This window comes from Danio rerio, chromosome 19 (genome assembly GCF_052040795.2).
Source record: "Danio rerio strain M-AB ecotype USA chromosome 19, GRCz13ab, whole genome shotgun sequence".
Classification (NCBI taxonomy): domain Eukaryota; kingdom Metazoa; phylum Chordata; class Actinopteri; order Cypriniformes; family Danionidae; genus Danio; species Danio rerio.
This window is the reverse complement of record NC_141039.2, coordinates 22,432,148-22,448,596: the sequence shown is the minus strand read 5'-3', so window position 1 is coordinate 22,448,596 and position 16,449 is coordinate 22,432,148. Positions and strand designations below refer to the sequence as shown.

The 16,449-nt window shown below is 35.2% G+C and overlaps 1 protein-coding gene across 12 annotated transcripts in view; it reads left to right on the top strand.

The window, feature by feature from the left end:
- rftn1a (raftlin, lipid raft linker 1a) overlaps positions 1–16,449 on the top strand; it is a 213,844-nt gene that overhangs the window by 12,539 nt on the left and 184,856 nt on the right. For all 12 annotated transcript variants that reach the window (XR_015945356.1, XR_015945354.1, XR_015945355.1 and 9 more), the window contains exon 2: positions 6,869–7,012. Coding sequence is in view for 9 of the 12 variants with exons in the window: in XM_088651501.1 (XP_088507627.1) it covers positions 6,871–7,012 (142 nt within the window). In the remaining 3 variants the exon portion in view is untranslated. The remainder of the gene's footprint in view (positions 1–6,868; positions 7,013–16,449) is intronic.

Genomic DNA, 16,449 nt, shown 5'->3' with positions numbered 1-16,449 from the left:
CTTTGGCTAGAAGCTTCAGAGATTTCCTCCAGTTGTCATACTTTTTCACACTACAATCACTTTTTTTGTCCAGGGGAATGTTTAGAAATGTCAAGCCTTTCATGCTCTTCCAGGAAGATCCAGAAGTTATTGGAGAGGAGCACAGCTGTGATTCACACCCAAACCCTACATTTTATTTATCCAGTTGTGAATGTTCAGGGCAGAAGCCACATGGGACACTGGTACCATTCCAGAGCTTGACGTAGAACGCCATTGTAGAGGAATGAGAAGTCTTTTGAATGTTGTGCAGCAAAAAGAAGAGTGCTAACCATCTTCTGATTACCACTGCTTAATAGAGAGCTCAGCACCAGTGGCAGAAGATGCCTCTAGACATGTGCTCACAGTGGGACACAATTTTCAAACATAGACTCAGTATACGCTAACCCAGAAATAAGTGTCAGCAATCATACCCATCTTCCGAGGACAAAAAACAACCACATCCAGAAATCCATGATTTGTTCTATTGATGGGGTAGCGTCAGATGCAGATTCCTCTTACCAAAAGTTAATTTTGTCCCAGATGTTTCCCCTATAATTCATTAGAAATAAAAACTTATAATAAAAACTGAGAAATGAAAGAGAATGACTCAAGAATGTGTTTTTAATTGAATTAGAAATTCAGTTCAATTCAAGTTTACTTGTGTAGTGTTTTTCAAAATATTTATTGTTCTTAAAGGGGTGGTCTACTACGATATTTTAAACTTTAGTTGGTGTGTAATGTAGCTGTGTGAACAAACAACATCTCTGAATGTAATACGCTCAAAGTTCAAAGCAAAGGAAGACATTGGCTTTTACAGAGTTAGCTATCTATAGAATCTGCTATACACAGAGCTTCTTCTGTTTCTGTATTTTGGCTTCCAAAGGACACAACACAAAGAGAGAAGTGCTTAATATTTAATTTTAATCATTAATTTTATTATTGTGAACATCCCTGTTACCTACACATGTTTATTCTGAATATATGTGAAAGACACTTGACAGGTTTTATTTTAGAGAGTAGGCTTGAAGCTCAGCTGTGTCCTCTGTGTCATTATGCGCATAACTGAGTAGGATAAACTTTTTATTTGATAAAAGAAGATGCGCTTCAACTATGATGGAAACGCTTTTACCGCACAAATTCCAGTATGTGCATTAAAAAAGGTCATGTGATTTTGTTATAGGAGATCATGTGATGATAAAAATGAGTGTAAATGGACATACCAGCAGGCTGAGCACACTGTAAACCATTTAAAATGTTGTTTTGGTCATTCTTAAACGCCTTAACTGTATAAGTATAAGTGTTATTATATTATTAATGGCCTTCAGAATCAAGAGTGTCTGTGCTCCACGTCTGACACCATCAAACGCCAATGCTCATTCACCTCATGTCAGGATTGCCTTATGAAGCGCAAGTTATTTATTAGATGAGAAAAAGATTGATGCAGCTTCTACTGCAGCAAATTAAGTTTTTACTGTTGATATTTGGCGCTAGTTAAGCAGGAAGTGACGATTTTGTTCTCTTTGACTCGTTGGATGGAAATGCTGCTTTATTTGCACGTCTTTTATGCGAAAATCCAGTTTTGCGCATAAAGTTCATTGGCATTTTTGGATGGAAACATAGCTATTGTCTGTCTGATTGAGCCACAAACTAATACGGCTAACAGCTACTCTGACTGACAGTATTTACACAGTGCACGCTTGTGGTGTGACGCTTTTCCTGGTGGTGTGTAGCCAATACACGAATTACAGCACATTATGTTTGTTGACCAATCAGAGCCTTGAGAGTGGCCTTTTCAAGGAACTAGGAAATATGATAGTTGTTTTCATGTTAAATGAGTATTATATGGGATTTATTTTTTACAAATGAAGCATAAGCACACATTGTTATGCATCTTATAAACACAACGAAGCCTTAAAAATACACTCTGGACCACCCCTTTAAAGCGGAAAGGTGCATGTTACATTCGAAACAAAAACAAAATTGAAGGTGTCTTGTGCAATAATTTAAAAGATGCAATATGGAGATGCACCATTACATTTCTACACAATACTGATACGATGATCTTTACTTTTGCTTTGATGAATGGTGATATTAAATTCTATACCATTTCAACTCAAATGAAAAATAAATCATAAAAAAAAACCTTATTCAGTCAATAAAAAAGTGAGGTTAATATTTTCATATTTGCTAAAGATTACTTTTAACATTGCTGCAATTACATTTAATTGACTGATTGGCTGTATTGGCCAATTATGAATGTATCACAAATTGGAAAGTATTGTACGCACATTGCTGTGCTGTCATTTTTGTGCTCGATGAGGGAGCAAATATCCCCTCGCTGAGGCTTATGTGCTCATAGCAGCATTTGTGTTTATTTCGAAGCTTGCGTTTGTCGGTCTCTCTTGATGATATTGTCAATTCAGCTGAGATTAAGAAGCTGCGGTTTCTTTTTCTGCTCTAATAGCTCTCCAAATGTTTTCTCAGTTACTATGAGCAAACTGATGATCTGACAGTCTGTTGCTGAGCGATTACCGTCAGTAATGATGTGATTGTCAGGCTAGTGAAGGGAACTGAGTGGAACCGGATGCTTGACTGCCAGTATTAACTTCACTCAGCACAGGTGCGAAGGTCTGTGTATCTCCACTGAATTAGTCATTCATATTCCAGCTGCCGGATTCATAATAAAAGAAACTGTCTTAGTAAATCTTTGTCATTCACTCCTACAGTAGTTTACAATTTAGACCAATAGAGTTTGAGGTAACAATTCAGATCATTACGTTCTCTGTTTAGAGATGAATGACTTTCATCTCATCATTTTTTCTGAATAATTATAACTTTAAAAGAAAAGTTTTGTTCTGCATTGTTTCTAATCATTTCAGTTGTTCATTTGATGTCTGTAGTCCACCATTTTAGTGGAATAAAAGAGATAATACAGAGATTAAACAGATAAGAGAAGTAGGTGACTAGAGAAGATAACCCACCACTATAACACCCGAGGAGATCAAAAATCAATTCTAGAAGAACAAAGGAGAGATAATTGTTTTGTATGTGTGATGGTGTTATAGCAGGAGGATTTCCAGTGTCTCAAGGGTAGTTTAAAGTGAGAAAGCTCCTAAAATAAAAAAAATAAAAAAATAAAAAACTGTTTTAGATTCACCATAGATTTAAAACTCTACATCAGTGTAGTTTGTATTTTCTGCCTTTTGTGTTTCAGTCGAAGTCAAGGCTATGTTGGTAACATTTAATAATGCACGAAATAATATTTGGTATTACCCTTGACTATTTATTTATAATTGGCTATTTTTGTAATAAAAGGCAGATACAGTATGATGATCTTTATGAAACTTGTTGGACATAACTGTGTGTAGGTAAAGTGTGTCCACAATTGGATTGATAGAAACACAATAAGTCTCTTTTTTTAAATTTCTTGACATTAAAATAGGTTCCTACTCCCTTCCATTTTTATGCTGAACGAAACTGTTTCTCTGCCCACTATTTTGATTGACAGCCGCGCATGAACATGTCTCCGTCGTAATGCATATAATCATATCAACAAGACAGTCAGGACGTGCTCAAAGCAACTGAGATTAAAAGATCTGTTCATCTCACTGTGATCATCAACCATTATCAAATGCGAATGAGTTTTACAAGTTTAAAACATTTTTAAAACAGTGCATGTTTGTTTCCAGTTGGGACTTGAACCAGTGAACTTCTTGCTGTGAAGCGACATTGTAAACCACTGAGCCACCAAATCTGCATATTAGATAAAAACTTTCTTTATATATAATTTAATACAAATACATAATTAATGAGCATTAGAAAATACATTATAAGACAAAAATTTACCTACAGGTAACAAACTAAAATCTCCTGGCCAGTAGTGGGCAATGGCACTTTGTAAAGAAAACAACCAGGGGCGGGCTTAGTGATTTGAGGGCCCTAGTTCCAGGTATGGGACCCTAGCATTAAAACTTAAAACACTCTGTTTTTCTATAGATATTTTTTCCTCTGTAGATTAACTTTTAATTTATGTAAATATTCTGCATGGTAAAAAAATATTTTAAGTGGAACCTTTATCTTTTTAATGCAAAATTCTATAAATACAATAAAATCACAAATAAAAAACAAGCTTTCAAACTATACACAGTTACTGTAATTAGCCGTATTTGTCAATCAGATTTTAATATTTGCATGTGCCGTGCAGAAGGAAAGTTACACTATTCATGGTCCCCGATTTTAATAACAAGTAATAATAGTTAAATTCTTAATGGTTATAGACAGATTTTACAACAAATTATTCAAAATTGAAAAAAGAGCTATATGATTACACTGCAAAAAAAGTTTTTCTTACCTAGAGGTTTTGTCTTGTTTCTAGGTCAAATATCAAACATCATAAGCATTTTCTAGACAAGTAAAAAACTTTGTTTTGTTTTAAGAAGTAATGTGCCCAAATGAAGTGAGTGTTAATTAAGTATTTTTTCTTTAAAACAAGCAAAATAATGTGCCAATGGGGTAAGAAAAGTAATCTTGGGGTAAAAAAAGTAAAGGTAAATTGGCCGTAGTCTATATACGTGTGTGAATGCAAGAGTGTGTGGGTGTTTCCCAGTTTTGGGTTGCAGCTGGAAATGCATCTGATGCGTAAAACATATGCTGGATAAGTTGGTGGTTCATTCCGCTGTGGCAACCCCTGATTAATAAAAGGACTAAGCTAAAAAGGAAATGAATGAATGAATTTAACCAGGTAAGTCAATTGAGAACCAGTCATTTACAATGACGACCTGGCCAACAGGAACCATAAAAAGCAGATAAAACGCAGCAGGGACACAACACAATAACAATTTCACAGATGCAGATGATAACTTATACTGTAAAACCAAGGAAAAACTTAAAACAAGCATAGTGATCTTGTACTATTAACTGGATTTTTAAAGAATGATAGTGGAATAAAAGTTTAAGATCTGCTGCAGATTATTCCAAGCATCAGCAGCAGAAAATTGAAAAGAGTAGCAATCAAATGAAGTGCAAACATTGGGTATACAAAGGTTAACAAAACTTTTAGAGCACAGACTTTGAAAATTATATAATAAAACAATTATTGCAGCCTTTACTTTGAGGACTATGCATTAAGTTTGTTTAATTTATTATTATTATTTTTTTATTTCTTAAGGGGAAAACTACATAACTGTATAAATTTCATTGGACAAAACTGTGTATATAAATAATATATATTACATTATATACAGTTGAAGTCAGAATTATTAGCCCCCCTGTTTTGTTCCCCCAATTTCTGGTTAACAGAGAAGGTTTCTTCAACACATTTTGAATAATAATTTTGAGTAAAAATTGGGCTAATACATTCGTTCATTCATTTTCTTTTGGGCTTACTCCCTTTATTCATCATCGGTCACCATAGTGGATTAATCAGCCAATTTAGCATATGTTATACGCAGCAGATGCCCTTCTAGCTGCAACCCATCTCTGGGAAACATCCATACACACTCATTCACTCTCATACACTACAGACAATTTAGCCTTCCCAATTCACCTGTACCACATGTCTTTGGACTGTGGGGGAAACCAGAGAACCTGGAGAAAACCTACGCGAACACGGGAGAACATGCAAACTCCACACAGAAACGCCCACTGACCCAGCCAAGGCTGGAATCAGTGACCTTCTTGCTGGGAGGCGACAGCACTACCTACTGCGCCTCCACGTCGCCTGGGCTAATATATATTTTTTAAAATTTATTCTAGCAAAATAAAACAATATTTTGTTAAATATTTGTTAAATATTTAAAAATAAATATATTTTTAAATAAAAATATTTTGTAAATATTTAAAAAATTAAAAAATTCAAAGGAGAGGTATTAGCTCTGACTTTAACTGTATGTAATATAGATAAATGATAAACTGTAAAACCCATTTTCAAGTTTGAGTTTCAGCCCCCCAATTTGCTATTTTCATGTAAATGAAGGGTCAGAAGAATTTGAGAAAAACATGGCATTATGATTCTGTCATTCTACCATGATTAAGCACAGTGCTGTTTTAAAGAGCATATTCAGACTAATAAATACAGCTGACCCAAAGTGTCACTCAATTCACAAAAGCAGTCACCCGTCGCTCCCCTGTCCCACCTTCATTCCCCATCATGTCATCATTGCACAGTTAATGCTTGTTGTCACGGTGACTGGGCTTGTCCGGTTCCTCTCGGTTTCACCTGTTCTGGCTCATCAAACGCTGACATGGAAATGCTGGCAGTTAACCACCCGTACCTGATGGTGTGTGTTAGCTCTGCCGGCGGCCGGGCACCACTGTCCTGCCTCTGCTGTCACATCAAGTTAGCTCGCTCTAGATGTGACGCTCATTAGCATTAGCCACACGCTAATTCATCGGCCACACATTCCACTGTTTGATTGGTTGTGTAGTCACAGATCAAATATGAAGTGTTATCTGATTGCTGCTTCTGGTAGCCAAGGAGACAGTGTGTTCATTTTGAAGAGTACATTGTGCTTGACACAAGGAACGTGTGTTTGTGTTAAAGGTTGATGCTTGAAGGTTGATTAGCTTTCCAATTAGCCTTCATGTTATGCTACTGTGTGACGAATCTTACTCGTGCGTGCATATGAATGTTTGCAGTTGTGTTTAAATGCATGCCCTCTACCATGTTTCGCACATGCTCAGTCTCTATTTCGATGTCAGTCTGACTTAATTAGCATGACAATTAGGGACTGCTGCCAAGGCAATCAGTTAAATCAATAATGCAGTTATGAATACATGAATATTTCAGACAAATTATCCGTATTCATCTCGTTCTCTATCTTACTGTCTTTGTTTTTCTTCACATGTGCAGACATGGGCTGTAAGTTGCCAAAGCCCAAAGGGTCGGATGAAGCTCCGGGAAAGATTTTCTCCACCCTTAGAAGAGCGCAAGTGGAGACACACTCAGGAGTGGCCTACACGTACCATTTCCTGGACTTTCTGTTAGGGAAGGAAGGTACACATTCCCATTTTTGGCATCTACAAAGGCTTTATCTCTTTAAATGCATAGTTCGCCCAAAATTAAAAAAAAACTAAAAATTTATATATATATTTTTTTTAACACAAAATATGTATTTTTGAAAACTTTTTAAAAACCTGTAACCATTGAACCTATACTATTACTGTTTATTTTACTGGTATCTAGGGCTGGGCAATAAAATCGGTATCTATATTTATTGACTGAACTCCACTGTCAATAACAATACAAAAAAAAAGTTTGGTATGAAGTTTCGTTATTAAGAGCTGTAGTTTTATTAAGGCCGCGCCTTGGAAAGAAAGCCAATAAGCTTAGGCTGTAAGTGAAATTCAGGTGACATGCGCAGATTTTCCAGGTGCACCTAGTTAAAAAAAACATCTGAACTTGCCGCAATTCATGCAAGTAGAACTTACAAATTTGCATCACACTTTGTATGGAATATACACATTTCAGTAACGGCACATACAAACACAGCACATTCAAAGACTGCAGTGCTTTTTGCTTTTCTCCATCAACTCGCATCGGAGCTGCAGCAATGGTTTGTCTATTAGTCGTCTTTTGAGTTGATGGTCAGCTAGTTAAGAGAAACGCCATAGAAAATGGTAAACCACGCGATCACACTTGTCACTTCAGGCCAGAATAACAACACACGTGAAAATTGGCCCGTTTCCATTGAGTGGTATGGTACGGTTCGGTTTGGTTTGGAACGCTTTTATGGCCGTTTCCACTGTCAAAAGCGTACCGAACCAAACTGTACCGAACCACTTTTTCGGCACCCTTTCGAAAGGGTCCCAAACGGGAGAAAGAGTACCGAAAGGTGGAGCTACACGTGCAGCTGATCGCTGATTGGTTACAGAGATACGTCACGAGCTCGTGGAGCTAGAACGTAAACAAAGGAACCACCATGTTTTTTTTAAATACAAATCCGAGACATTACATGGAAATACTATATGCATAATAACCAGCTATGGATGACCCGAGCTCAAACAAAACTTGCTGTCGTCTCTGTGAACAGACACAAAGCCAAGAAGAAAAATCTGCCGTGTCCTGTTGTTGTTTTACAAGCCAGTCTAAAAGTGCGAGCGGTATTCGCTTTTTTCCGGGAGCTCGCGATCGCTTCTATATTTGATATAACGAACTTCTTGAGCTGTTAATAAAAACGGAGTGTTATTGAAGTGTCTCTGTCATCTGATCCATTCAGGAAAAAAGGACAAGCGCGAAAATGAAGCGAGAGTGAAACGCGGGAAAAAAGAGAAGCCGTCTAAACACAGGAGCAAAATTGTTTTAGCAACCTGAATCATGAACAAACTGCCATGTTTATCTTCGTATTTTGGACTATTATAAACTGGGAATGACAAAATTACTCTCTAACAGAGCTTACATGTGCTGCTGAAAATTACAGACACAGATGAGAGGTTTGTGCTGACTGTGGGCTATATTGCGTGTGTTTTTGAACTCAAATAAGTACTAAATGTATGATGTTTGTAATTTTTCTGTAATGAATAATATATCGGAGACTTTAAGGGGCTTAATGTGTTCATATATGTTGCATTTATGTATTTATTTTATATAATTACAGACGTTACAGTAGCCTATTTCGCGCTGTCATTGATCTGCAGTTATAATCAACTCATGTTCATAGAAAAGTTAGCAATAAACATTTATACACAAGTATTTATGTGTATAAAGCATCTGTTTTGTGCTGCTCATTATGATATGTGAACGACCTGTACAGCTTTACTGTAGTAGACATTAATTCGAGCGAGCATGACGTCGACTTAAACTTTGTCATACACCACGCCCACCAAAAGGGTACCCTTTATGGTGGAAACGCAAGCGTGATAAAGGTGACTCGTATCGACCCGAACCGTACCGTTCTGTACCAGTCAGTGGAAACGAGGCAAATGAGTACCGTATAGCAGCAGTGAGGAGATTGAAAATAAAAATAGGATGCAAGGATGTCGCCAAAATGGCTTTTTGGTTTCTTTTCTTTTGCATCTCAGCCAGAGTTTTTAGCATAGGGGATAATGTAGTCATTCAACTTCACAATTAGTAATGTTGCAGTATGTATTTTAATAATGATGGTTGGTTTTTACTTTAAAGCTCAGATTTGTTTATCATAATTTGTTTTGTTTACAGAGTTTGAGGTTTAATGTATCATTATTACTCACACATTACAGATGTTGATCAACCTTTATCATTGCAAACACTTTGTAACATTTTATTTATTAAGTTTAAGAGTCTCTTTAACACTTATTTTAATTACTTATTTTGTTATAAAGATATATATATATATATATATATATATATATATATATATTTTTTTTTTTTTTTTTTTTTTTTTTTTTTTTTTTTGCTTTTTTAGACTATTAAAACTATTTGTCTTAGTAATGTTGGTAAATAAAATAAAGTGGTTAAATAAAATAATTAAAAATCCTAATATCCCTAAATGTATTGATAAAAATATTCAATAATTATCAATATTTATTGATATCAATTGATAAGAAACATGATATTGTGATCTTTTTTTACTAGCCCTACTGGTATCCTTTTAAAAGACCATTTGTGGATGTCATGCTAAAATTAATGGACTATTAATTTAATTAATTGTTCATACAAAAAACAATAACTGTAAAGTTTTAATAATCATTCTAAACCAGGGTTTTACTAGAATTAAAGTAGAGCAGGCAAAATTGATATGCAGTGGTTACAATATGATGTCACATTTGTGTGGGTTTTTTTTTCAACAGAAAAGTTCACCCTAGAATTAAAGTTTACTCAGCATTAAAGAGCCCCTTTTATGCATGCATTTACATAAGGTCATATTTTGATTACGGGGGTCTCCAACAACAGCCTGATATGCATGTAGGGTCAAAAAACACTTTCATTGTACTTATAATACAAACTTTAATTAAACACTTATAATATGCATTTATTTTTGCCTAATTATTCCAATGACTCCCATATGATTTGTTCAAAGATTCATTTGTTTTTAAACCCCTCTTTTGCCTGATGCTAATCTGTGCTGATTGGTCCAATGACCAAGTTTGTTGTCAACTGGGTTTAGCACGAGACGGAGAGAAACACCCTCCACGGTTATGAAATAGCCAGAGTTTAGAGTATAGAGTGAGCCCAATGCAGAGATACATTAAAGTAATGCAGATAAACAACAGCACATTGCTCTGTTATTAACCATATTCCCATGTAATACCAACAAAACACATTCAGTGTTAAGTCACACAGTGGCAAAAGTTGAACTATTTTGAAAATGTATCACGCCATGCGTGCGTTGGAATGGGCAATGGTGGCCATAAGTGTTGGAGAAATTAACTTTTGAAAGTAATGCATTACAATATTGAGTTACTCCTCAAAAAAGTAGCTAGTTGCATTACTTAGTCACTTTTTATGAAAATAATTTAAATAGGTAACTGTTGAGTTAATTTTGAGTTACTTTTTCATACCTGCCTGAGGTTTGATCTCTTTCAGAACATGCTTGATATTTTTCTTTTTTTTAAATAAAGGAGCTCTGCATTAAACAACACACTTTATAACCTACACCTTAATTTACCTTTAAAAGAAATTAGAATAATGTTACCTGGTAAGAACTTACTGATGCTATACATGCCATAAAAACAGATTTTTTTTTTAAAGTAATGCAACACTTTTACTTTTTTCTTAGAAAAGTAATATTTTACTTGTAATGTGTTACCCCCAACACTGGTAGCCATAGCAATGACAAACGACAGGGAATCAAGCACAGAAACGCATTTAAATCAGTAAAGGAAAAAGCATGTGTTGCGTTTTCAACATGGTTTCTGAACAGTCTCATAAAGATTTAACCTGAGAGATATATTACAAGCACTAATATATAATAGATAAGTGATTACAAGCCGGGCGAATCGATTACACGTCACAACACACAATTAAACACATATTTTGCAAACTACAGAAAATAAGGCAACTATTTTAATCACACTTACATGTTGTGTTGAAAGAAGAAACACTTACAGGATCTGGAGGAAGATGAAACTGGTCCATACAAACTGTGTAACAGTTACTGACAATGCTCCATACATTAATAGTGTTTCCTTCGGCCGGCGAATGCTGCGTTGCAGGGTAAGTTATTGTATCAATCATCAGGAAAATGACAAACAAACACTGAAAAAAGACTTTAACCCTTTTTTCCCACAGCATGCATATCTGGCCATCTCTCAGTGATTGTAATCTTGGCGTAATGATCAATCCCATGATCCCCCGCTCTCCCCTTATGTTTAAAGGGAATGGCACGTTCATGTTTTATCGGATCCAGCACTTCATATGTTTGGCAATGTCTCGTATCAACTTCAATACTAGCAGGCAAAAGATCTGAACACAAGATGAATCTTTTTTTTTTTGACTCTGAGTCTACTCTTTCTTTTAAAAATCAATAAATCATGGTGCGCTTTTAAATTTAAACCTCAGCTGGATGTTTTCATTCACTTAGAGCTTTGTTACGTACTGCATGGAAGGTCATTTTCAAAAACCCTTTCAAGAGTTCACACTTAGCTGATGATTGATTATAAAGTGTGTTTGGCATGCTGTCCCAGGAGAGAGCCCTGAGCTCATAAGATCCTCAAGCCTGGGTGAGAGGGGAGTTTGACCTCAGGTAGATCTGGAGAACTCCCCTGCTTAATTATGGCTAAAGACAAATTAGGGATTGCTATGGAGAGATATACTGCTGACTAAGAGCTCCTCTATGGTCCCAATTGTGTTTGGTCAGTTGCATGTCTATGGATGGGGGAGAACATGTAAACTTCATACAGAAATGTCAACTAGCCTGATAAAGACTTAACCCAGTGACATTTTTGCTGTGAGGCAACAGTGCTAACCACTAGACCACCTTGCCACTCTATCTAGCAAAGGGGAAGAGGAGTAGGGGTGGAAGGGGTATTCTTCAAGATGATGGTAACTGAGGTAAACTCTGGTTATTTATGGTGACTTTAGAATCATCTGATTGGTGCATCATGTGTTAGCTAATGCAGGACCAGCTGTGGCCAATCATAAGCACATGATTCTCTAGAACTTAGTTTATAAATAAACTTTACTTATAGGGGCTTTTTAACTCATGCTCAATCTGTTCTGTCTTGTTCTATCTAATAAGTATATCTTAGTTTCTTTGTGTTCTTTTAGTTTAGATTTAATATATATGACAAAACCGCGATAAAGTTTAGTTATTTACTTATCTATGCTAGATTGCTGATGTTTGCTAGTTAGCTAAGGTCAACTCTATTGTAGTAGCATTTTGTGTTTGATTGTGACACAGGCTAAATTATTGTTAATGTTCTTATCTTAATGTTCGATTTAGACAGAAATGGCGTCAACAGTCAAGAGGTAGGCAAAATAACTACTTACTACTTGCGCTGGTTAGATGTAATGTCAGTATAGTAGGAATTACCCCAAAGACAATAGAATACCCTTAAATGGATTTTGACATAACCTACATAATAACGATCCCAAGGATAATCAGGTCACAATCAGTGCTATGTTATGATTCACCTGTTTTTTCAGTGGTCTTTAGCAGTGGCATTTCCATGTACTGACCTCTTGGTATAAAGTATGCCTATATACAGTATATATATATATATATATATATATATATATATATATATATATATATATATATATATATATATATATATATATATATATATATATATATATATATATATATATATATATATATATATATATATATATATATATATATATATATACACACTGGCAGGGCCTGAGTGGGACTCCTGTTCAGCCCTGGAGTTTCAAGTATTAGACCGACCCACTTTAATTCACTACAACTTTAGTTCACGACTACTATTTGTTTGCATTTAATAACTAATGATATATGGTGCATTTCAATTTTGAATTGTTTGCATTTGAGAACTTTGAATTTTCATATGTGTTGTTCAGATGGATATTCTGTGCATTTTGCATTGAGGATATGTAGCATGTTAAAAATTGTGTGTGGGCTCTTTAAGAACTGCGACTGTCAAATCTGACGGCAGTGTGTTCTTTAGAAGACAGCAGAGTTACACATTTTACTTTACCGCATCCGTGATGGTTAAAATTTGAGATTATATTTTGTTTACTTTATTTTAATTTGTTTATTTATGTATGAGTAAGGATTAAAACTCAACATCTGACAAGAAACAGACTTCATAGATTTCTTTGTTGGACATCATTAACCTGCAGGCTGCATTCTGCTTATGGGGCTTCGCAAAAATTAATAAAAAGAGTTGAGCTGCGATAAAATAATGAATAAAAAGATTTAGGCTATGGTCAAATAAATTCATTCATCATTCATTTTCTTTTTGGCTTAGTCTGTTTATTAATCTGGGGTCCCCACAGCGGAATGAACCGCCAACTTATCTAGCAATTTTTTACGCAGCGAATGTCCTACCAGCCGCAACCCATCTTTGGGAAACATCCATACACACATTCATTCACACTCATACACTACGGACAATTTAGCCTACATAATTCACCTGTACCGCATGTCTTTGGACTGTGGGGGAAACCGGAGCACCCGGAGGAAACCCCCGCGAACGCAGGGAGAACATGCAAACTCCACACAGAAACGCCATCTGACCCAGCCGAGGCTCGAACCAGTAACCTTCTTGCTGTGAGGCGACAACACTACGTACTGCGCCACTGCATCAGGTCAAATAAATAAGTGAATAAAAAAAGTGTGACTGCTCAGAGTGCAGGCAGCTAGGGACACCAGCCCTTGTGGCCAAAAAATGGACCAGCCCACCGGGAATACTCCCGGCCCTCCCAATTAGCCAATCTGGGCCAGTAGACTGGTCATCACTTGAAGTGGATAAAAAATGTTTTTCAAAATGGTCCTAAGACATGAATAAATGTTGTTCAATAGTTTTAGGCGAACTATTATAAAAGATTTTAATCCACTTTAAATGTTGAATACTGTATTAGTTTTCCATTTTGTGGCATCATTAACTGAAATTAGACAAACATGTAATATAATATGTAATATTTAAGAATATTAAACAATTTTTTTAAAGATTTTTTCACTGGTTTTGTAGGGGCAAAAAATAAGGATTTTTTTTAACTTGATGATGTAAAAATTTGTGCATCAAGGCATTAATATACAGGGTGACACTGTGACAACATAAAAATGATTGCTGTTTTTCAAAATTCAAAGCAACACTCATGTTGAGATGCATACGCAAATGAAGAAAACCCACTTTCAGATAATAAAGTGTAAAGCTTCATACTGAGAAGAGAAAAAAGTGTGAGATTAGATGAGAGAGAGAGAGAGAGAGAGAGAGTAATAGAGCATGAGAGCAACCAAACAGTGTATATTCTTTGAGGGCTTATGTTTCTAAATATACTAATGCCGCTTTTGTTAGTGTGCTTGGAGAGAGGCAATAATGGATCCTGCTGAATTCAGAGAAAGAGGATATGAGATGAGATGAGACAATATAAGACACAGATTGAAGCGGAAGAACAGACCTGCTCATTTTAATGACTTGAAAGCATAGGAGTATATGGACCATTACTGAGCATAATTACAAAGATATGACCGTATCACTACTTATGTATATTTGTGTGTGCATGAAGTTAAGAACCCTTAAGCCTGGGTTTATTGTTTGCATCGGAAAGTGTTCTCTATGAAGAAAATATTAGAATAAACAATAACATGTTAGGGCACAGAAAATATCATGAACTTAAAACAATAACAATTGAAGTCAATGGAAAGTCTTTCTATAGAATACTTTATGGTTAGTGTTTGTCATAAGATTGTATATCTTTAGTGCATGTAGTTATCATGAACCATCAATGAACACTGGATTCCCTCATTCACTAAAATTTCCATGGATTAATTAAAAAAATAATAATAATAATTCACATATGTGTACGCACATGAATTTAATCTTCACCACATTCAAACTTTCATGATTTTTAAATATTTTATGAGCAGTTGCCTGTACAATTTTGCATAAACACACTTAAACATCTCCACATGAGGCCTTTTTAGTCACTTACAGCAAATATGATGCTTTCTAAATACAAATTCTCATCCAATGACGGAAAGATTCACAAATAATGACACAAATCATGACACAAGTGTGATACTTGCGATTTCAGTTGCTCCTACTTTTTTTTTTTCTCTAATAAATTTAGAAAACATTTATACTTGATCATTCATTTTTAGAATGATTTATGAAATGTGTTTTGGGATTACACAAGGCACAATTCTTTCTCTTAGCAAACTCTCTATTATGACCTTTAGCACAATAAACTTCTATTTTGCTCTTATATTTATTAAAATTTTATGAAACCCTGGACAAACTTTCCTGAGATCTGTTTAGATTTAATTGGGAATAAATGGGTCCGCTATTTTGATTTGAATTTGAAGTTTAAAATCTACATGGGGAGGTCTTATTTATGGTGATGTAGCATAGGACTGCAAGTACTATGATGACACATCAGTGTCTAATTATTATTCATGAAACTGAGTTTTCTTACACTATATGAGAAGAGCAGCTTCTGAATTATTCTGTCAAGCTGTGAGACAGTGCATTGCACACAGTAGTTAGACTTTCATGATTCAGACTTTGAGACTAGTTAAAAGTAAGAATTGATCCCTATACTAAAGTATTACTATTTTTGTGTGTCTGTCATTGCACATTAATAAATTAACATTACAATAATTTCTATTTTGAATTTGTAGTTTTGTTGTAGAAAATCTAGAATCTAAATTGTTGGCATGTTTCCACCCCTAGTTCAATTTATTTAGGGACTCAGATTTTACTCATTTTACAAGCTGTAAGATGAGTCTTTGGTGTCTCTACAGTGTGTCTGTTAAGATTCAGCTCAGAATACCCATCAGATCATTTAATATACTCTCCTGAATATTTCCAATTTAGAGGCCGCTTCTCATCAAGAGACTAGAAACCACCTCCAACAAGCTTGCGTGCACTACAAGTTGGATAATATGGAATGTATGTTGTTATTACCTAGAGTTATGGTTAAGAATAAAGAAGTGTGTTTACTGCATTACTTTAATAATTCCTGCATTGGGCTCACTCTTAGTTCCATTCTTTGAAGTTGATTGGTCAACAGCTGTTTTATTCATGATACCCAAGAGCTCTGTGTATCACCATGTTCTATGTACTTGTGTTTGTGTTGAAACACACAATTTCTGAAGTGCCCAAGAAATATAGTACTGTATTTAGTTTCACATATGCTATGTATTTTCCAGTAATATTAAACGGCACCTATAAGCATTAGGCATTATAGACATGTTTTAAATAAAATTTACTTAAAATTAGCATTTTCTAATGGTGAGAAATAAGCAGATTTATGTGTGTAAGTAAATATATTGTGCTGAAAAATAAACTGCAATATATTTTTGT